Below are 22,646 nucleotides of genomic sequence, written 5' to 3'. Positions count from 1 at the left end.
AAATCTTTTAGTTCAGAAAGTTGAAGTTGGACTTATTTTTCCTGTTGCTCACTTTCCCTACTTAGGAACATGCCAAGGTTTCTACACTGAAATATGAGATGAACTGGTTAACTACATGCTAAAGCAATGAAGTTAGCTGGAAGCTTGGTGTGGGTTTTTGTTTGGTTGGTTGTTTTTTGTCTATTTGGTATTTGTTTTTCCTTTTCAGATCTGGAATTGTATACCTCTCCTAGAAGCTACTATTGGAAATACTTTGCTCTTAAGTTGTAAGACCCCTTTCTTCCCCCGCCCCTTTTGTCTTGGTAAATCTTTGTGTGTCTGCACCTGCTTCACTGTTTGGTCTTGTTTACTCCTGGCTTGCTGCTTCTCTGTACTTGGTTATAGGGCGCAGCACTTACAGCTGCTGATGGAGTCTGGCCCTCATGTTTGACCTGCAGTCTCCTTTTCACCCTGATGGCTCATCATTGTAGAAACACAGCAGAGCATTTCATACTTGGCTGCAGCCTTCCCACCTGTCACATGAGCCTTAATCATTTTACCTTAGCTTTGTACAAAACAGGATAATATTCACAAAAAGCTTGCTAAGAGACAATTTCAGCTTGTAAATGTGTTTCCTTTTTTCATTTGCATAAGCTGTGAAATATGTGTGTAGAATTTTGTAATACCATTGTGGGCTATTAAAAATGAGGTAGGCCTATTGATGGCAGTGCATACCTTTAATCCCAGCATTTAGGAGGCAGAGGCAAGCAGATCACTTGAGTTAAAGGCCAGCCTGGTCTACAGAGTTAGCTCCAGGACAGCTGGAGCTACACAGGGTAATCCTGTCTGGACAAAACAAAAGCATGAGGTAGACATTTAGGTAAGTAAAACAAAGTTTTAAGTACACAATAATGAATAAAGCAGTATTTACCAGTGAGAAGTAACCTTTTATAATCAAAACATCTTTGAGTTTCTTACTGTTAAAAATATTGAGAGACTGTATTGAGATTAAGATGGTGTAAAGGTTATGGTTTCAGATGGTTCTTTCTATAGTGTTTGTTATTTCTGACTAACTGCTTTTCAGAGGATCTCAAGTTTTTCTCAAGATCCTTTCTTGCCTTCTGTGAACCACTCAAGTAAGGGAATGAGAAAGAATAATACAAAGCATTTTTTGAAATCTGGGCTGTCTGTAGTGTTGAGCTTCTGCATGTTATGGTTGGCAGCTCATGCATGAGTTGCTAGCAGGTTTAGAACAGCAGGGAGGACTGGGTGCTCTCTTGTGAAGAAGGAAACTTGCTCTGTGGGATTCTGGAAAACAAGACTAGGAGGTATTGCATAGTGCAGAAAGTGAGGGGCTGAAACTGGGTTAAAGGTGTTAGAATAGCCAATAGTTAGTGCTCGCTACCACGCAGTCAGACAACTCTACCACAGCAGACAGGTGTGTGTGCATTAGAGGGGTGGAGTGTGGTGTCCTCTGCTCAAACACTAGGCACAGAGGCTATGGGGAAAGTGGTTAAAATGTGAGCCTGAAGCTGGATGTCAGTGCCACATGCTTATCATCTAAACTCAGGGAACTGAGGCAGGAGAATTATGTCAAGGCTATCCTGTGCCACATAATAAGACCTGCCTTCCCACCCACACCCACACCCCCAAACAAAACAGAAAGGGCCTGCAAATGTACATGAAAGGATCTGTGCAGGAGGCTAAAAGCTAACTCTGCACCTCCTGTTCTCTTTGCCTGCCGTACAGTCAGGCTTGTTACTGCCCTAGCCACATCCTTGCAGAGAAATGAAACTACATAAGTGAAATAGATGTCAGGTAGCAATGGCACCCATTCATTCATGCTGAGGCAGAGCTTGCTGTGTTAGTTTCTTCACACTGCTGTAGCATTACCCAAAGCTGTTACCAGGCAGTTTATAGTCACAGCCACGCCATTTTGGAAGGTAGAAGTCTGAAGTCCAAGTGTCAGCACGGTCATTTCCTCTTTCTGAAGGCCACAGGGGGTAAAAATCTTCCTTGGCTTCTTCCTAGTTTCTGATGTCATGGAGAAATCTTTGGTATTCCTTAGCTTGCCTTTGTGTTAATCCTCTGCTGTCTTCACATTGCTTTTTCTCGGTGACCTCATTTGAACATTATATCCACAAAGACTTATTTCCAAGTAAAGTCACATTTAAAGTGGTACATACGAGTGAGTTTCCAAGGGATACCATTCAATTCAATACAGCCCCTGAAACTATGTGCATACATCCTTACATATATGAAATCCCTTCTAAAGGCTTTTGTTCAGCATAGTTATTAAATATGAGGTAGAGAGCCAAGGATCACCATAAGCACTGATGAAGAAAATCATAACCTCTATAATGGAAGCTTCCACTTAACTAATAAAATAAAAATTTAATTAAAATACTGCTCTCTGGTTAAATTTGTGTTATTGTCTTAGAAACTAGTCTAGAAGTTTGTGGGACCATTCTTGTCCAGTATTCTCCAAAATAACCTCAGCAGTACCTCATGCTTTCAGCACATGTTTGCAGAAGTGCGTCCTGAGGTCAGCTGAGTGTGAATGTGCCATGTATATCCCCTGGGCTAAAGGTCTACACTTGTCATTGACGACCAAGAATCCAAGATTCAGCTTAGTTACCGGGATGGCATCATATGCACTTGCCCTCAGTTCTGCTACAAGCACTGCAAAAGAGAAGGTTCATGCTCTTCACAAAGCATTTTCCTCAACTTTGACTGTGGAACTACTTGTATCAGTACAACAGCTCCTCAGGTTCCAAAGAACTGATCATCTCAGCTGGGTGGTGGTGGCGCATGCCTTTAATCCCAGTACTCAGGAGGCAGAGGCAAGCAGTTCTCTGAGTTCGAGGCTAGCCTGGTTTACAGAGTGAGTACCAGGACAGCCAAGGCTACAGAGAGAAACCCTGTCTCAAAAAAAAAAACAAGAAACAAAAAAAACCAACAACAAAAAAAAGAAATGATAATCTCAAACACACTGTGGATGGAAACATTTAATGGTGACAGTGACAGTTTCAGGTTTATTTTAAATTGTGCATAGTCTTAGTTGATATTTTGAGTAGCAAAAATATTCATATTCCTTTTATGTCAGCATGGCATAGGCCAGAGTTATTTTGGAAGCAGGACCTCAATTCTCAATTGTGGCCTCACAAGATTGGCCTTCTTTTCCTGATAGATGATTGATGTGTAAGGGCCCACGTCACAGTGGGCGGTGTCACAGTGGGCGGTGCCACCTCTTGGCTGGTGACTCATGAGTGCTGTAAGAGAGCAGATAGAGCAAGCCATGAGAAGCATCCCAGAGGGCAGCAAGCACTCCTGCGTGGCCCCTGCGTCAGTTCCTGCCCCCTAGGATGACAGGCTACAAGCTGTTAAGATAAAGTCAATCTTTGTCTCCCCAAGTTGCTTTTGGTCGTAGCGTATTACAGCAATAGAAACCCTAACTAAGATAGTCATATATTGCTTTTGCCTAATAAGGCCGTAATGTTTTATTTACTTTTGTGACATAAAGAATATATTTTCTGGGGAAAGGGCTGGGAGGAGAAGGGAGGAACTATAGTCAGGATGTAAAATAAATTTGTTCAAAAAGAATATATCTTCTGGGGGCTGGAGAGATGGCTTGGCATTTATGAGCACTGGCTGCACTTCCGGATGACATAGGTTTGATTCCTGATACCCACATGGCAGCTCACAAACACCTATAACTCCAGGTCCAGGGCATCCAATACCCTTTTCTGGCCTCTGCAGGCACTGTATACATGTGGCACACAGAATTACATGCAGGCAAAGCACATAAAATAAAAATAATCTTTTTTTTTTTTTTAAGACTACTATTCCTCTCGATAAAAATTGGTTTTTATATATCATTAGAAAGATAATAATGATAATTTACCAAGATTTTTCTCTGTTCTTTGTCATTTAGGACAAAACTTTCGGTCTAAAGAATAAGAAAGGAGCAAAGCAACAGAAGTTTATTAAGGCCGTCACTCATCAAGTGAAATTTGGTCAACAGAATCCACGTCAGGTAAGTGATTTATTGTTCTATGTTCTGATGGGTATACAATATAAGAGCATTTATCACAGATTACTTGATATTGTAAGTACATTGTGAAGTAATCTCTTACCCTAAACTTCTTATATCTTCTACAGCAGTACCTCTTGGACAGTTCTCCAAGCTATTTTGATATAACGCATTTTCTGTAATAAGTGCATACTGTGTGGAGTGCACGCCTTATTTTATTTCATTGTCCAGAAGTGACCCCTTTGTTTCCAGCCTTTTGACCCTTAGAACCCTTCCACAAGAAGCGTCCTTGTGCATAACGCCCTTAATCTTTTATTTCCCTTGTAGCAATATAAATTACCTATAAACTTTCTGTTTCTAGAACAAATAAATGTATAATTCTTTTTACATTTTATTTATTATATTTTATGCATGTGGGTACACATGCCACAACACTCCACTGTGTAGATTCTGATAACTGAGCTGAGTTATTCAGGTTTGGCAGCACATGCCTTACTCACCATGCCATCTCTGACCTTGAACTTAGAATTTTAATAAGCATGTGTGAACACTTCTTGTGCACTAATGCGCCACATTGTCACTCCTGTGTGTCCTGGATGCTAAGGTTCCTCAGTGCTCTCCTCACTGTAGAGTGAGGCTCCTCGTGTGCTTGTTGTTGTCTGGGTCCTGTGACCGGTCTGCCTATCCAGCTACTCACAAATACTGATTGCCTTTTTCTTACAAATGTTTTAAAAAAGAAAAAGAAAAAAAAAAAACTTTTGTTAATATTGCAAATAACTTTTATTTCTGTGTTGCTGTACAATAATTTTCAGATGTTTTTTTTTCCTCTTCCCTGTAATTTGCAGTTTTATATGTCTCACTTTCCACTGGATTGTTATGCATCATTTTCTAGGCTTCTTGGGTTTGTTTTATTTTGGGCTGATTGCTTCATTTTCACAGACTGTGTAAGGTTGTCCTTTACGTTGAGTAGCTTCTTGGTCCAGCATGTGGAAGTGGAATATAAGTACTGATACACTAGGGCCTGTTTGTGGGTTCTCTCCTTTGTCCTGCTCATCTATTGTCTGTGCCGTTGTCACACTGACTTTTATTACAGTGGTCCAGAAGTAGGCGCTGTCAGCTAAACGTGTCTTTTTATTACTTTTTCTTAGACAGTTGTCCTTACATAAGAATTGGTAACTTGTTCAAAAACTTCAGCCTCTTTGTCTTCAGATCTTTCATCCCATAGGCTTTACAGATAGGATTTGCTCGCTCACGTGCTCCCTCCCTCCCTCTCTCTCTCTCTCTCTCTCTTCTCTCTCTCTCTCTCCTTTTTAAATGACTTTTCCTTAATTCTTGACAGTGATCCTACTTAACTGTGTCACTGCATCCTGTATTATATTTTTTATTCTTTCTTGGTTAACTAGTGTAACCCTGACATAGAATCTAATTACTGCATGTTAGGGTGAAGCTAAGCAGCAGTCCTGTTTGTAGACCTGGGCCTGGGTTGCTCCGTGGGTGTGTGCTGTGGAAGGTGACGCTACTCTCAGGTGTTTCCCATTCATCTTTGTCAGAGGCTGTGGCCATGCAGACCTGTGTACCACAGCCCCCCAAACAGCTCTCAGGGCAGGTGAAGCCCCCCCCCCCCCATTCCTGTCTCCATGGAGAGAGTGTTGTGCTGCCACTTCACCTAAGAGCCTAGAGAAGCATGCCAGGGAAGCAGGGCAGGGCCTCGGCTCCAACTCTGTGACCAAGGGCCCTAGCATCTTAACTCCCAACCTCATAGGCCAGAAGACTCCTTAGTACTGAGTGGCCTGTGCACCATGTCCCAGTTAGTTTCTTTCTTTTTCTTTTTTTTTTCTGGTGTGTGTGTGATAATGTTCTTACCCTGCCTCATCCCCACCCCCCTGGCAGGGTTCCTCTGTGTAGCCTTGGCTCTCTTGGATTTACTTAGTAGACCAGACTGGCCTCGAACTCACAGCAATCTCTTGCCTCTGCCTCCCGAGTGCTGGGATTAAAGGTGTGTGCCACCTCGCCCGGCCAATAGTTTTTTTTAACAATTATTGTCATTTTATGTGCATTGGTGTGTTGCCTGTATGTATATTTGTGTATCTTGGAGTTACAGTCAGTTGTGAGCTGCCTTTGTGGGTGCTGGGATTTGAACCCTGGGACCTCTAGAAGAGCAGTCGGTGCTCTGAACTGTTTAGCCATCTCTGCAGCCCCTTTGCAGTTGATAACTAGCTATGAATATCTCAAGTGGTTTATGGGTCTCCAGGATGTTCTTATAGATGGTATGTATGTGATGAGCCTATTCAGCAGACTACTTTTATTTTTTGTCTTTTAGGGTTTCTCTGTATAGCGTTGGCTATCCTGGACTCCCTTTGTAGGCCATGCTGCCCTCCAACTCACAGTGATCTGCCTGCCTCCGCCTCCCTGAGTGCTTTTATTTAAAAGAAAGGACAATCATGTTTGTTTTTTAAACGTTTCCAGTGTGTAGTTGAAGTCAGAACCTGCGATGGCTTAGTGGTGGCGTTGGCTCATTCCTCTCCGGGTTTGTTTTGTTGCCCTTTGAGCACATTCTCTTCTTACTGATGGGTTTTTCTTCCTGCTGTTTCTTGAGTCTCTATAACAGAGTAGATTCTGCTTTACCTCAGACTAGACCCTGTCTAGTTGCAGTGCAGTCAGTATCATGTCCAGCGCAGCTGCCTTTGAACAGCTCCACCCAGATCCCCTTAAGCATTTCATGCTAGTATGTCCAAAACTGAGCTCATCCCCACCTCCTGCCCTGAAACCTGTTCTTCCTGTGTTCCCTGTCTTTTTCAACAGCACTTACTGTGCATATGCTAATCCCAGATGTCTCTTTCTCCTCTGTTATGGCCAGGGTCCTTTAGTTCTGCTTTCTAAAATGCTCTCTTGAACTAATTAATACCTGTTTGAAACACTAGTGCTTTCCTACCTACAATTGCAGGAGAGTCTGCCTTTCTTTTTGGATTGCTTGCTAGTATATACTCCTTAGAGTTGCCACCCAAATGAAATTTGATCTGGTTACTTTAAACCACTAAGTTATAGTCTATCAGCTACTGATAGAATCTAAACTTGTCATCGGTGTTTCCATGTCTCAGTGTTATCTGGGCCTTTGTCTTTACAGTGACGGTTTCTTTATATATTACTTTCCTGTTCCAGAAGAGCTCCTTTATAAAGTTATTAGTTCAGTCTAATTTTCTAAGCATATAGGCATTCTTTCTTTTCAGAGTACTGTGTATATTGTATTATAATTGTACATATGTCTTCCCACATTATTCTGAGCTTCCTTAAATAAGCATCGTGTATTCTGTCCTCTAACACGGGCTGAGGTATAAATGTTTCGATGACTATGAATGCCCTAATTATGTTAGGTATGTAAAGCACACACCTAGAACTGTGAGTGTGTTGGGCCTTCTTTTATCTCCTACACTGATGAAGTTAGTATTTTTCAACAAGGGCACTATAGCTTGTGGTAGTTAACTAACTGCTACTGTGTCACTGAACGTGTCAAAATGTTTTCATCTTAGGTCCAAATGCACTCGTTTCTGGAGAGCACGTTGTTGTCATTGGAAAAAATACTTCAATTGAGAACTATTTGCTAAATGCCAGGGTTAAGTGTTTAATAAATGTTTGTTGGTGTGAACTTTATAAACCATGAGATTTGGGTGTGTTTTAATTCAGTATGGTACCTTATAGGACAAGAAATAATTTGTTACAAGGCTTATCAATTTTAATAGTTTAACCACAATAACTAATGTGTTAGCCACTTCATGTAAAGACTACATACATGTCAATATGCAGATGCCTTTGTTACATTAGTAGTTACTGTATAGTGAAAACAGTTTTGTAAGCAATCAGGTTTATGTTTTTACCTTGGACATGTAGGTAGCACAGAGTGAAGCTGAGAAGAAGTTGAAGAAAGATGACAAGAAGAAAGAGCTACAAGAACTAAATGAGTTGTTCAAACCTGTAGTTGCTGCACAGAAAATAAGTAAAGGTAAAATTTAAATGTCGGAAGTGCTATTTTTATGACATATAATTCATGTTTGAAACTTGATTTGTACGGAGCTGGAGTGCCAGTTCTTGCTCAGTTCACAGAAACTACAGCTGGTGGATCACAGACATTCATAACTCAGGTTTTCAGGGATCCAGTGCTCTGAGCACCTCCAGGACCCGTCACACATGTGGTATGCACATGTGCCATTCAGGCAAGCACTCACACATATAAGATGCTTAATCCTTTTTTAAAAAGCTTTTTTGGTTGTTGTTTTGTTTTTCAAGACAGGACTTCTCTGTGTAGCCTTGGCTGTCCTGGACTCGCTTCGTAGACCAGGCTGGCCTCGCACTCACAGTGATCCACCTGCTTCTGCCTCCTGAGTGCTGGGATTAAAGGCATGCGCCACCACATCCGGCTTAAGTTTTTATTTGATGTGTTCCTGGCATGGTGATCATGTGCTTTCGGTCCTAACACTCAGGAGGTCGAGGCATGCAGATCTCAATGAGCTCAAGGCCACCAAAGTTAAAGACCAAGTCCTTGTCTTAGATAAAAACAAGTTGATTGTTTTGTTTTCTGGAATTTTGTTCTTAGTGTATTGAGGAGGTGGAGTCGGGGGTGGTCCTTACGAGCCAAAGCAAAGCTGTGGTTTTATAAGTTATAAGTCATAGACACATTTAGGCAACATCCTTCCATTTATGTTCCATGTCTGCTGTCTCACTGACTCCACAGCCAAAGAACTATAGAACTACCTGTCTTTAGTTTTCCACTTCTGCCATTTATTTGGTAAGAATTAAAAAAAAAAAAAAATGGATATAAAAGAAATATCTAACCAAACACCTGTAAGTTATACTTCCTAGCACATTAGTAAAAGGAAAATAATAAGTTAAACGTGATTATATTCCAGATATTGAGAAAAGTAACAACTAATACCCTGCAGCAGGAAAGGAGACCCAAAAATAGGTTACCGGCCTTAAATACAGACCTGTTACTTCTCATTTGACACAGGTGCAGATCCCAAGTCTGTGGTATGTGCATTCTTCAAACAAGGGCAGTGTACTAAAGGAGATAAATGTAAATTTTCTCATGACCTCACTTTGGAAAGAAAATGTGAAAAACGAAGTGTTTACATCGATGCAAGAGATGAAGAGCTTGAGAAAGGTATTTCCTTCTTTCTCTTAAAGCTTAAAAATAAGTCCCTTTTTTGGTTTCTTACTAAAATACTTAGTAACATTAGTACAGTATTGATAGTATTACTTGGAAAAAAACCGTTGGGGTTTTCCACAAAGTTTAAATGTTGTTTGGAATACAGTGATGTAATTTAGATTTGTCTCTTTCTGCACTCCTGTGCTGCCCTGGGAACTTGGTGGATAAGTTGGCAGTTCCATGTCCGCCTGTCTTTGCTGTTTCAGAGACAATTGTTACATTATAAACATTACAGTGGGGTGGAGGGTTCCTGCCTGTTTAGAGGCGTATATTGTAGGAGCAGGAGATTTTTTTTTTTTAAGCTTGTTGTGTCTTTTTATTTAGATACCATGGATAATTGGGACGAGAAAAAGCTGGAGGAAGTAGTAAACAAGAAGCACGGTGAGGCGGAAAAGAAAAAACCAAAAACCCAAATAGTATGTTCTTCCTTTTCCTGAATTGAGCTGCTGCGGCCTTTGTTATTAGGGAGGATGGTGTGCCGAGGCATTGGTCTTTTCTCCTGGCTTGCTGAGTATTAGAAAATCACATTTCATCAATATCAAGCTTTAGTTTTGGAGTTCACAAATTATTTTGTTTTTAATTAGGTATTTTTAACAAAAGTGGTCTAAAACTGCATGACTAATGTCTCCTAATGCAGTTTTCTGGAGTGATTCTACTTCCTCAGCTATGGGTGAGCATAGCTGGACATGACAGCGGGTAATGTAATGCCAATAGGCCAATTGCAAGATCGATGCACCGCCAGTACGTACATCGACTCTGTCTCAGAAAGTAGGATGAACACAATACATACTCAGATAAGAATCTTGTTCTTGTCAGTCGTGATGGAGTGGGCCTGCAACACACTGAACACACTGTTTGGCTTTAATACTGCGGAAGTGTTTTTAATTACAAAAATATTTTTATGTATGAATTCCAAAATGTGATTTTTGGTAGGTAGTATCTCTAATGTTCTGAGAAATATTCCTTTGAAAAATCAGATTATTCCTCAGCTTCTGTACTCAGCAACCATATATCTGTATCCTGAGCACATGTCTGGTGAGGGCCTGCTCTGCTCGGAGAGTTAAACAACCTTTGGTTCACAGGCACACCTTTGGGAAGAGGGGTAGATACTTGTGAGGGTTATTGCCTGACCAACATGGCTGTACTTTGGACCCATTGGTGTTTGAGGGATCACTGTTCTTTGTGTTGTGTTCCTTTTGAACCTTGTACCCTTATGACTCATGGACAGAGTGCCTGTTTAGTCAAGTAATCCCAATAGGGCTTATATTATAATTGCATGGGATTTGTCTTTTGTTTATTTTCTTTATTTTTCATTAAAGTACTAGAGGTTAGACCTCAGACTTTGGGTTATATTTACAAAGGCTAACTGATACTAACTGTAATTTATTAGATCCAGTATACAGCCTTTGGGGATTTTGGCATTTCGCTACATTGTTTGATTTTAATTATGTGTAGCGTGTGTCTGTATGGTGTGTGCACATGACTACACATACCTGTAGAGGCCAGAACCACTTCACATCCCCTGGTTACAACAGTCGTAAGCCTGTTGACGTTAACCACTGAGCCATCTTTCTGGCCCCTGGTTTGTTTTGGGAGATGGAGTCTCACACTGTAGCCCAGGCTGGCTTTGAACTCTTCAATAATTCTCCTTGCTTCAGTTTCCTGAGGGCTGGGATTACAAAGATGTAACCACCATGCCTGGTTATCTCTGTATTAGAAGTATTTTCAAACATTTTTATGTATAGGTTTGTTTGCTTTGTACGTTTGTTAGCCTCAGGATGTGAGTATTATTACTTGTTCCATATGCCTACGTGAGATGGATTTTCACTGCACTACCACTTTTGAATAATGTTGTCTCTATAGGTGTGCAGACATTTCCTTGAAGCTATTGAAAATAACAAGTATGGCTGGTTTTGGGTGTGTCCTGGAGGTGGGGACAATTGCATGTATCGACACGCACTTCCTCCTGGATTTGTGCTAAAAAAAGACAAAAAGAAAGAAGAGAAAGAAGATGAGATTTCATTAGAAGATCTAATTGAAAGAGAGGTAAGAAATATCTTTTCTTTCAAAAGCTATTTTTAATTATCTTGTGAATACTAATATTTACCACTTGGAGGCAATAGCATATTCTAAAAGGGAAAATAATATCATGTTCTTTTCCTAAAATTACTGTACTTTAATTTCTCTTGAGTGTGTTATATGTAAATTTTACCATATACGTTAGCCAAACATACTGTTTGTTTGTTTGGTTGGTTTTGGTTTTTCGAGGCAGGGTTTCTCTGTGTTAGCCCTGGCTGTCCTGGGCTCTCTTTGTAGACCAGGCTGTCCTTGAATTCACAGCAATCTGCCTGCCAAAGGCATGGGCCACCACTCCCAGCTCGTGGCGTTATTTTAAATGCTTATTTATGCTATATGTTGATGAGACTTTTAGGCTCTTTCCTTGGTGTCCTTTTCTCTTTATAGCATTCTCTATGTGTGTGGAAGGAATCCCTTCCTCTGGGTTTCAGCTGTTTGATTTAGCCAGTTAGAAGAGACCCGGTCTCACTAAAGCACTTGAGCTGCTCTTCTCCAGCCCAGCAGAGCAGATGGCTTATGATGTGAGTTGGGGGTGCTGAGGCTAGGGATTACTGGATTGGCACTGTTGGCGTCCGTGTGCACATGCGTGACTAAGAGCAAGATTGTATATACTCTTTAAATGGCCATGTTGTTTGTATGTCACACAGGGTAAAGTAATAGAATGTGGGCGTTAGGGCCAAGAACGCTTGAGATTGTTTTTACCCTAGTTCCACCACTTCCTAGCTGTTCACACTTGATAAACGTCCTCTCATCCTCTGCTTATTTGCTGAGATCAACGTGGGAGTGTGTATGTATAAAGCCCTCAACACTGGATGTCTGGTGTATACTTACTTCAACCCATTTGTTACTTATTACCCCTGAGATATGCAGGTGATATTTTTGTGGGTTTTTGTTTTGTTTGTTTGTTTGTTTGTTTTTTCTCATCTGTAATACCACAAGTTAAACATGGATTTATTGTGATGATTTTTTTAAATATTAATTTTACCAACAGTTATTCATGAAAGACTTACTCAAAATGTTAAGTGTGTGTGTGTGTGTGTGTGTGTGTGTGTGTGTGTTTCACTCCTTGCATGCAAAGTGAAGCTGCCATAATCCAGTCCATCTACTGTTTAGAGTGGCCATAGGGCAAGAATCACCTGTATTAGAAGGAAGAACGCTGCCAAACAACAAGTGACTTTAAAACTCTCACTTCGCAGCGTTCCGCCCTGGGTCCAAGTGTTACCAAAATCACTCTAGAGTCTTTCCTTGCATGGAAGAAAAGGAAAAGACAAGAAAAGATTGATAAGCTTGAGCAAGATATGGAGAGGCGGAAAGCTGACTTCAAAGCGGGGAAAGCGCTGGTGGTAAGTCCCACGCCCTCACACTGATGGTCCTTTTCTCTTTCTTTAATTTATGCTATGTCTGAGATGAGTGCAGCTTTTCCCCTGAGATATATTTGTGTGCCTGAATAGATCAGTGGTCGTGAGGTCTTTGAGTTTCGTCCTGAGCTGGTCAATGATGACGATGAGGAAGCAGACGACACCCGTTACATTCAGGGAACAGGTGGTGATGAGGTAAGTGGAAGCCTTAACCTCATGTGTTTATTTTAATGGGGGTGGGCGTAGAGAAAACAGAAATATGGTCAAAACAGCATACCAGGCCAGGGCCAAGTCCTATTTCCATCAATAAGAAGCTTTCTCTAGACTTCCACTCTGAACTGCAAGACATACATCTTAAGTAATTCCTAATCCAGGCTGCTTCTGAGAAATGAGTGAGTTGGTTGACATATATTTATAGGGTTGCTTTCTTTATAGGATTTAGGACAGTGCTTGGTACAGTAAATTAATTTTTTGTTTGTTAAAAATTTTGTTCTGCAGAAACATAAAAAAAAATAAGGAAACTTCAGCTATATTATTATTTTTTTCGTCTTCTGTCTAAAAGTTTAAGTGGAGAAAAATGAGTTTTCAAATGGTAGTTAGTCATTTGCTTTCACTTGGTATTACTAATAATTTTGTTTCCTGAAGATAATGTGTTAGATTAAAAGTGAATTGAGGAAACTTACTTATAACAATTTTGCTTTCTCTGTATTAAAGGTCGACGATTCTGTGGGTGTGAATGACATAGACGTGAGCCTGTACATCCCAAGAGATGTAGAGGAAACAGGAATCACTGTGGCCAGTCTGGAAAGATTTAGCACGTCCTGTGCCTCAGACAGAGACGGTGAGTGTGCGGCCTTCTCAGTGTCAGACAGAGACGGTGAGTGTGCGGCCTTCTCAGTGTCAGACAGAGACGGTGAGTGTGCGGCCTTCTCAGTGTCAGACAGAGACGGTGAGTGTGCGGCCTTCTCAGCGCTCCAAAGCACTGGGCGCTGTTAGAGGGGGCAGCCAGCTGTGTGGAGGGTCCAGCCTGGAAGTGTCAACATTTGGCAAAATATAAAACGTAGCAGAAGCTGTAGAACAATGGCTGTGGGTATTGAAAGCGGTGACTAAAGTTCTTAAAAGAACAAGAACAAGTGTGGAGCTGTAGCTTCTGAGTGACTCTAGAATTGTGCACAGCTGTTTGTAGACAAAAGCAGGCTGAAAACCATTTGCATTCGTGTCAGGATGAATGAGCTCAGCAGAGTGCATAAAAAACAATCTAGAACACAGCGCACACAGCAGTGTTACAGGACAGACAGACAGAAGTGCTGACAGAACACTGACACTTAGTGAGAGATTAATAGACACGTGTGTCAGCAGGGGAAAGGCAGAATTACAAGTCATTTATTAGTTGCTGTTAGGCAAAGGGTTCCTGCAGTAAGGTGGTGGTTCCGCCAGGACAGTGCACTGATAGGAGGAATGAGGAGAGGCCAAACGTCCAAAGCAGCGTGCTCACAGGGAAGGAAGGGACGTGGAAAATAAGAATATGTGTGTCAGAGAAAAAAGCTTTAGTAGAGGAGAAAAAACAAAAATGACAGGGAAGAAAACAAGGCCTGGAAGTATAAGCAATGATTTAGTGTGAGGATGTGGTGATTTGGTGACAAAAGTACCCACAACCGTGTTGTCAGAAATGTTTAACTGGAGTTAAGCAAGGCTATTAAAAGCTGTCATTACATGAATGCTGACTTTGAACAAGAAGAGGCAGCATCTTGGGTATGCTGAAGCCGCATGTAGCATCAGCAGCTTCAGAACGCGTGTGGCACTAAAGCCCACACCGAGGCCTCTGCTCCTGGGTGACGTGTCCAACCCCCTCTGACTCACAGGCGTTCTGCTTTGTTACTGTAACTTTTTAGTCTAACAAAAATGTATTTGGGAGTTGACTATTTGAGAACCGAATTACCAAGTCATTTAGGAAACATAGACTTAAAGATTCATCTTGCCCTCAAATAAGGGCGAAAACAGGATTTCATAGTGGACACAGATAATTGGTTCAGATAAGCTCAGAAAAGGACCCGCCCTGCTGCAGGAGGTTCATGGGAGGAATTCTGAGAGCGGAAGCGCGTTGAGTTGGCATGTCCTGCTGTCTTCTGTTTCTAGACCTTGCTGACTTCAGGTTTGCTCTTGTTGTTAGAGAATAAACTAAGCGAAGCTTCTGGGGGCCGCGCTGAGAACGGGGAGAGACGTGATGTGGATGAGCACAGCACGGGGGGAGGACAAGAGAACGGGTCCATCGACGCTGTTCCTGTGGACGAAAATCTCTTCACTGGGGAAGATCTGGATGAGCTAGAAGAAGAGCTAAACACGCTTGACTTAGAAGAATGACACCAAACAAGGCAAGGAAGACAGTTAGATCAGCCCAGTATGATGAACATGAATTGAAATTCACGTCAATGATGTTGCCACCTAGGATCAACAGGATGCTCGTTTCCCCGTGACGGCTCTGGAGGACACTGTCCTTGCGTCTTCTCTTCTGACTCGACTGCATCTCATAAGTTCAGAGTAGTTGATAATAAAAAACGGCACTACAGAAGATGGTTGATGTTGTTAACTGTCCACTCACATAGGAAGTGTAACTGCTGTTCCAGCTGTTTTGTTTTCATTGGGCATGTGTAATTTCCAGGAACAACAAGTTCACAGTTATCCGTTCGATGCTGTTTTTAGTGAGTGATTTCCTTTCCTTCATGTTTTTATCTGTTTTAAAGACTGCCTGAAAGGTGAGCGCTATGCGTGATAAAGAAAGCTGCATATGTAGAGTCAGTATTGTACATCTGGACAGTTGACGGACTCTGAGAATGGGACGTGGTCAACTGACAGGGTCAGCTGCAATGCCCTGTACTAAAGCTGTTTAAAGTTCTCCCCTTTTTCGCCAATAAAGTTGTAAATAAAAACCATCATACATCCAAATCCAACTGTGGGCCTTTTTTATAGTTTTATGAAAAGTTTCTTAACGTTCATAGCTTGCTATTTTAATTAAATATTGCTTGTATTGGTTATAGGTGCCACAGAAGGTAAAAATTTAATGGATTACATGGAGTACTGATAGTATTAACAATTGTTATTTTTCATTGCCAAAAAACTGAAATACTATTACTTTAATTCTGAAGTGTTTAAATAATCAACCCAACTAAATGCCTCCTACAGTTATACCAAATACTTCCTTTGAATCAACACTGTGTAAAGTTTGATTACTCTTAGTTGCGAGAAGGTAAACAAATTCACCAGAAAACGTGGGCCTGAGGGTCTTGACCTTTGAAAATTTAAGAGTAATAACATATTTTAAATAGATACTAGGTTATCACTAGGTAACTTCAATCATCATGGTACTGTTTCTTGTGGGGTTATTTGCACTTCTGGGTTTTTAGAATAACTTAAGTATCTAAGAAGGCCTGGCTATGGTGGCACACGCTTTTAATTCCTTCTGCCTCAGAAAAAGTGTATGTTAGTTTTTGGGATTTTAGCTTTTTATTTACCTTTAAATTTTAATATTGATCCTGGAACTAAGATGTAGCTGTGAGAGTGCTTTCTTAGCATGTACAGAAAGCCCCAATTCTAAAATTTGCTTGCTTTTTTGTTTCGTTTTTTGTTTTTTGTTTTGTTTTGTTGTTTTTTCAAGACAGGGTTTCTCTGTGTGTGATAGCCCTGGCTGTCCTGGACTCACTTTGTAGATCAGGCTGGCCTTGAACTCAAGAGATCCACCTGCCTCTGCCTCCTGAGTGCTAGAATTAAAATTTGCTTTTAAAAAGCCTGTTTTCTACAAACACTTCCAAAATCTAAAGCCTAGGGAAAAGATTGTATAACTTGTTTTTTGATAACCTCAAACTTTAAAAAGAAATGTGTTTTTTAGTCCTTATTTATTATAATTAATATTTTCAAATGTACATGAAATAGAATTCAAATATAATTTTAAAGTATGAACTGTATTTCTCAATCTACTTTTTATATAAAAATACTAAGGTTTATACTTTATATCTACAAATAGTCTAAAGAGCTTACATTTTTTTGTACTGTCATTCTACGTTTGTGCCGTTAATCAGAAATTGAGTGTGCTTTCTTTTCCTAAATAGTTTTTATCCCAAATTCCCACTGTTAACACATCTTTATATTCTAACTTCAGCATGTAACTTGATTTACTTTAAGAGATCTGGAGTTCAGAACATGAGAAACATAGACACAAGCTTTCTACAAGAGAGGAAAGCTTTGCACTTTCATGTGCTCCGTTACGTGCGCTCTTTTCTCCTTACATTGGGTTTCGTGAGACCACACTGTCACTTATGGCCAGTGAGCCCATAGTGGGGCCCCATGCTTGACAGAGTCTGATTCAGAGTAGTTAGACTGAATTTTACCTTATTACAAGATGGCTTGACATAATCTAAGCTCCACATAAACTACTAAAAGTTGTATAATATACAATGTATCTCTAATTTCTTTTTAGTTCCTTAGCTATCTGATAATCCTTTTTTTTTTTTTTTAATTGATTCACATCCAAATTGTAGCACCATCCATCATTGTAGCACCCTCCATCTCCTGGCCCCACCTTCCCACCCTCTTACCCCTACCCCAGTCCTCAGAGGGGAAGCCCTCCCCACCTGCCAACTGACCCCAGCCCATCAAGTCTCATCTGGACTGCCGGCATCCTCTTCCTCGGTGGCCTGGCTAGGCTGCCCTGCAAGGGGGAAGTGATCGATGAGTGGGCAGCAGAGTCCATGTCAGAGGCAGCCCCATTCCCCATGTTATGTGACTCACAAGGAGACCGTGCTGCCTATGGACTTCATCTGAGCAGGTGTCTAGGACCTCTCTGTGGATGGTCCTTGGTGCATCAGCCTTTGCAGGTCCGTTCCCCTTGGCCCAAATTTGTTGGCTCTGTGGTTCTCCTTATGGAGCTCCTGTACCCTCCAGGTCCTTCTGTCCCCCAACTCTACCATAAGACTTCCTGAGCTCTTCCCCCAACCTCTGCTTCAATCCCCTGCTGGGTGCAGTCTTTCAGAGGTCCTTATGGTAGCCTCCCATCCTCTCCTCTTCAAGCAACTCTGGTGTCTGTTCTGTTTGCACTTGTGAGTGAGAATTAAGCATCCTCCTTAGAGTTCTTGTTATTTAGCTCCTTTACGTCTGGATGGTAGTGTGGTTATCCTGTATTATTATATGGCTAAAATCCACTTATAAATGTGTCTGGTTTTCTGGGTATGGATTACCTCACTCAGGATGGTCATTTCTGGTTCCAACCATTTGCCTGCAAATGTCAAGATTCCTTTGTTTTTAATAGTTTTGTTTTTAATACATTGTGTAAATGTACCCATTTCTTTATCTCTTCTTCAGTTGGTGGACATCTAGGTTGTTTCCAGATTCTGGCTATTAGGAATAAGGCTGCTATGAACATAGTGGAACAAGTGTCCTTGGCTGTATTGTCAAGCTTCTAGGAGTGTATGCCCAGGAGTGGTATACAGTTAGGTCTTGAGGTAGCACTATTCCTAATTTTCTAAGAAAGCGCCAGATTGATTTCCAAAGTGGTTGTACAAGTTTGCACTCCCACCAGCAATGGAGGAGTGTTCCCCTTTCTCCACATCCTCGCCAGTTGTGCTGTCAATTGAGTTTTTGTTCTTAGCCATTCTGATGTGGCTCTCAGAGTGGTTTTGAGTTGCATTTCCCGGTGACTAAGGATGTTAAGCATTTCCTTTTTCAAATTTAAATTCATTTTTAAAATTTTACTCACTTCACATTCAAGTGTAGCCCCTTCCCTCTTTTCTAGCCCCTTCCCTCTTTTCCTGCCCCTCCCTCCCCCCTGTGTCCCTCCCTCCCCCCTGTGCCCCTCCCTTCCCCCTGTGCCCCTCCCTCCCCCCTGTGCCCCTCCCTTCCCTCTTCTCCTGCCCCCCCCCCCCCCCCCCCCGTGCCCCTCCATTACTCCTCAGAGAGGGCCCTCCCCCCTGTGTCCCTCCCTTCCCTCTTCTCCTGCCCCTCCCTTCCCCCCTGTGTCCCTCCCTTACTCCTCAGAGAGGGGGAGCCCTAATCTATCAACTGACCCCAGCCTACGAAGTTTCATCAAGATTGCCTGTATCCTCTTCCTTTGTGGCCGGGCAAGGCACCCTGCCAGGGAGAAGTAATCAAAGAGCAGGCTTTTCTCCTTAGATTGGATTTCATGAGGGTCTAATTCAGAATAGTTACACACTGGATTTTAGCTTATCGTTATAAAATGGCTTGACATAACCTAAACCCTACCATATGAACTAATAAGAATTGTATAATATACAATGTTTTTTTTTTTTTAATTTTTTATTTGGGTTTTCTAGACAGGATTTCTCTGTAGCCTTAGTCATCCTGAACTCACTTTGTAGACTAGGCTGGCCTTGATCCACCTGCCTCTGCCTCCCAAGTGCTGGCATTAAAAGCGTGCACCCCACTCCCACCCCGTGTGCCCTGTATCTTTAACTTTGACCAATGAATGGCTTTAGAATATGATATTAACAAAACTACAGGTTGAGAGATTTAGAGATAGATCATTAAGAAAGCCATACAGCCAGCTGTAGACACAAAGTAGACAAAGGGCACTTGGGACAGAATTGGGTACATTGTGTTTTGTTCATGTCATCACAGACTGTACATCTTCATTTCATTTGTTAAGTCTAGGACTATTCTAATAAAAATACTGTTAGGTAAATGTTTCCAGGCACTTAGCTCACTGTTGATACACCACCAACTCAAATACATGTTTCGATGAATGAATTAAAAAAAAAAAAAAAATTTGAAATGTACTACCAAAATCTTCTATTTTGATTTTTCAATCCTTAGGCATATATTCCTGATGATAACTACTTGTTGAATAAAGATAACAATTTTCAATTAGTAGAGATTAATAGAAGCTCAAATTGAATTTAAGTGGAATTTGGTTATATACCTTGGAATTGTTTAAATCTTCAGAAACAAACTTGAAAAAAAATGTTAGTACAGAGTGCTTTTAATATTCCTTTTCTCAGGAGCTAAAGAGATGGCTCAGAGGTTAAGAACACTGACTGCTTATCCAGAGGTCCTGAGTTCAATTCCCAGCAACCACATGATAGCTCACAACCATCTATAATGTGATCTGATGTCCTCTTCTAGTCTGCAGGTGTACGTGCATACAGACCATTGTATACACAATAAATAAATAAAATGTTTTAAAATGAGGAAGTATAAAAAAAATCCTTTTCTCATGTTCTATATTTTCTCTTGTATTACTGTCTTTTGTTAATGTAGAAAAAAAAGTGCCCTTTTGTTTGTTGAGACAGGGTTTTTCTGTGTAGCGTTCACTGTGGGAAAAGTGACTTTTTGTTTATCCAATTAATGGTTAATAGATAATTTTGTGCTTTTTCACAGAGACAACATCTTTTTAATTTCGTCTCTGTGGTTTTTTTGTTGTTGTTGTTTTTTGTTTTTTTTGTTTTGTTTTGTTTTGTTTTTTGGTTGGTTTGGTTAGGTTTGGTTGGTTGAGACAGGGTTTCTCTGTGTAGCCTTGACTGTTGTAGACCAGGCTGGCCTCAGACTCACAGAGCTCTGCCCGCCTCTGCCTCCGCCTCTGCCTCCCAGGATGCTGAGGTTACAGGCATGCAATACCAGGCCTAGTTTGTCTGTGTTTTGAATGTATGTCTTAGAGGAGTATCAGAAATAATAATAGTATATTGTTACTTGGTATATTTAGTGGCCTAACCATTAATATGGATGCTTTTCAAATGAGTCAATCATCAAAATTTTCAGTGACATTTTGTTTTTTGGAAGCAGGGTCTTATGTAGGTCAGGCCTTGAACTTCTGATCCAAGGGTGATCCTGAACTCTTCAAAGCGTTGGGGTTACAGGAGTGCGCCACCATGCATGCCCTGCCTTTTGGTGATCTATCTATCTACTTTCTTTTTTTCTAGATTTAGATTGTTTGGGTGGGAGGATCGGCAGTGGGATGTCCTCTGTGGGAATAGGGTAGTAGATGTTTATTATGCAAAGGTGTTACTTTGTACCTGGTCTCGTGGGACTCAAGTATCCAGACCCACTGCCTAAGTCCATCCAGTAAGCCTCGTACTATAATCAAAGGACAGTAAAGGCTGGGGGTTTAGTGCAATGCTACAGTGCTTGCCTCGTATACACAAGCCCTGGGGTCAGTCCCTCGTACTGGAGGGTGTGCACGAATGCAGTTGTAAGCTATACTTAAGTTTCCTTACATCCGTGAATCCTAAGCTGTATTTTTATGTCTTAGGAAACTTTTATTTACAGAAGTTATCGTTATGACATCGAATACTGTACATAAACAGAACAACTTTACAGCAGGTACAGAAATGTGTCAAAGACTGTATAGTTGGGGGCTATTTAATTAAGCAACTGTAACTTCACAAGCTACAAGCATATTATGTGATAATATGCACTAGTTTTAGATTTTTTTAGGAATGTCTGTCCTTGAGCTGTCACACTCCTAGTAACCAGAGAAAGGAGAAACCTCAGTAGGTAAATCTGGTTTTGTTTAGTAATTTTGTGATTTAACATTTGAGCAGAAGAGCAGTTATATATGTAGACTTGGGTGTATTAAATAAGACACATTACTTCACTCTGTTGGCCTGATACACTAAGAATGATAAATCATTCCTAGACATCTTGCACTCATTACCCACAATAGAGGGATATGGTTGTTTTGTGTTTTAACTTATTTTAGTTGAAAAAATAATAGCTATGTATGTTTAAGGTTCATTAACTTATACTGGAGACCCTTACTGGGAAGGAAATTAATCATAATGGCTCTAGAGGTTGTAGGTGTGGTGTGTAATTCCCCCAACGCAATTTTCTAACTGAAAGGACAAAGTATCATGCTGCCTGAAATTCATTATGAAAATGGGCATGGTGGCTCCCACTTGGGAGGCTCTCGGCCTGTGTCTTAGGACTAGACATTGCAGGTGGCACAGAAGGCTTCTGGGGTCTGCTCTGCCCATGTGAGCTCCTGAGAAGGTGCCTTTTCTCCCTTACATGTCCTTCCGTTAAACCCTCCCATATACTTGTCCCCACTCTCTCCAAACTTGTGGCCTGTTTTGTTTTCATTAATTTTTAATGCATGCATATGTATATACATATATATTTCTATATGGCCTGCTCAGTTTGTAGTTTTATAAATATAACTGTCTCAAAATTAGAGACAACTAAAAGTAGTAGCTGATTGGTCTGTTAGTGAGCAGAAAACACAGTTATGAAGGGTGAAAGTTGATACTTTTATCAAAAAACAAGGTTGAAATAATAGAAGCATTAACACAGCGGAATTATCCATAAGGTGAAAGCAAGTGAACAGGAGTCTTAGAATGTTTCCAAGGCCAGAAGGGCCTTCATAGAAACAAAGGGTCAGTAACAAATGTTCATATGCCTCAGGGTCCATATGGAGCATGCTACTGTACAAAAGTAATACCTATAAAGAGGAATGCCAAGACCGGTAAGAAAAATACAAGTCAGAATTTTTTTTTTTATTAAAACTGTTTTCCTGGGCTAGAGAGATGGCTCACAGGTTAAAAGCACTGACTGTTCTTCCAGAGGTCCTGAGTTCAATTGCCAGCAACCACATAGCTCCCAGCCGTCTATAATGTGACCTGATGGCTCTCCTCTGGCCTGCAGGGTACATACAGGCAGAACATAGTATACATAGTAAAAAAAAAATTTTTTTTTTTTAATGTTTTCCTAGGGTTGGAGAGAGAACGTAGTGATTAAGAGCATTTGTTTTCTTGCAGAGACAAAACAAAGCACTTGTACACCCATGTGGTGGTTCACAACTCCAGTTCTGGGGATCTGATTCCCTCTTGTGCCCTCAGGGCATTAGGCATGCCTGTAGTACACACACACACACACACACAACTCATAAATATTCTATGTTTTCTGAAGCTGGGTATGATAAAAATCCTTTTTTTGATTAATGTTAAATACGCATGTTGAATTTTAATAAATGTTCTTTGTTGTTTTGTTTTTCTGAGGCAGG

The 22,646-nt window shown here is 40.9% G+C and overlaps 1 protein-coding gene across 1 annotated transcript in view; it reads left to right on the top strand.

Annotated features, from left to right (window-relative positions):
• Zc3h15 (zinc finger CCCH-type containing 15) overlaps window positions 1–15,239 on the top strand; it is a 19,514-nt gene extending 4,275 nt beyond the window's left edge. Inside the window, exons 2-10 of the mRNA XM_051166438.1 lie at window positions 3,914–4,015; window positions 7,898–8,009; window positions 9,015–9,167; window positions 9,537–9,628; window positions 11,076–11,258; window positions 12,485–12,631; window positions 12,740–12,841; window positions 13,361–13,487; window positions 14,817–15,239. Of these exons, the coding sequence (XP_051022395.1) occupies window positions 3,914–4,015; window positions 7,898–8,009; window positions 9,015–9,167; window positions 9,537–9,628; window positions 11,076–11,258; window positions 12,485–12,631; window positions 12,740–12,841; window positions 13,361–13,487; window positions 14,817–15,007 (1,209 nt within the window). The 3' untranslated portion in view covers window positions 15,008–15,239. The remainder of the gene's footprint in view (window positions 1–3,913; window positions 4,016–7,897; window positions 8,010–9,014; window positions 9,168–9,536; window positions 9,629–11,075; window positions 11,259–12,484; window positions 12,632–12,739; window positions 12,842–13,360; window positions 13,488–14,816) is intronic.
• Window positions 15,240–22,646: the final 7,407 nt, after the last annotated feature.

Source organism: Acomys russatus, chromosome 24, assembly GCF_903995435.1.
Source record: "Acomys russatus chromosome 24, mAcoRus1.1, whole genome shotgun sequence".
Taxonomy (NCBI): domain Eukaryota; kingdom Metazoa; phylum Chordata; class Mammalia; order Rodentia; family Muridae; genus Acomys; species Acomys russatus.
The sequence above is the reverse complement of the archived record's forward strand: the minus strand, read 5'-3'. Positions and strand labels throughout refer to the sequence as shown.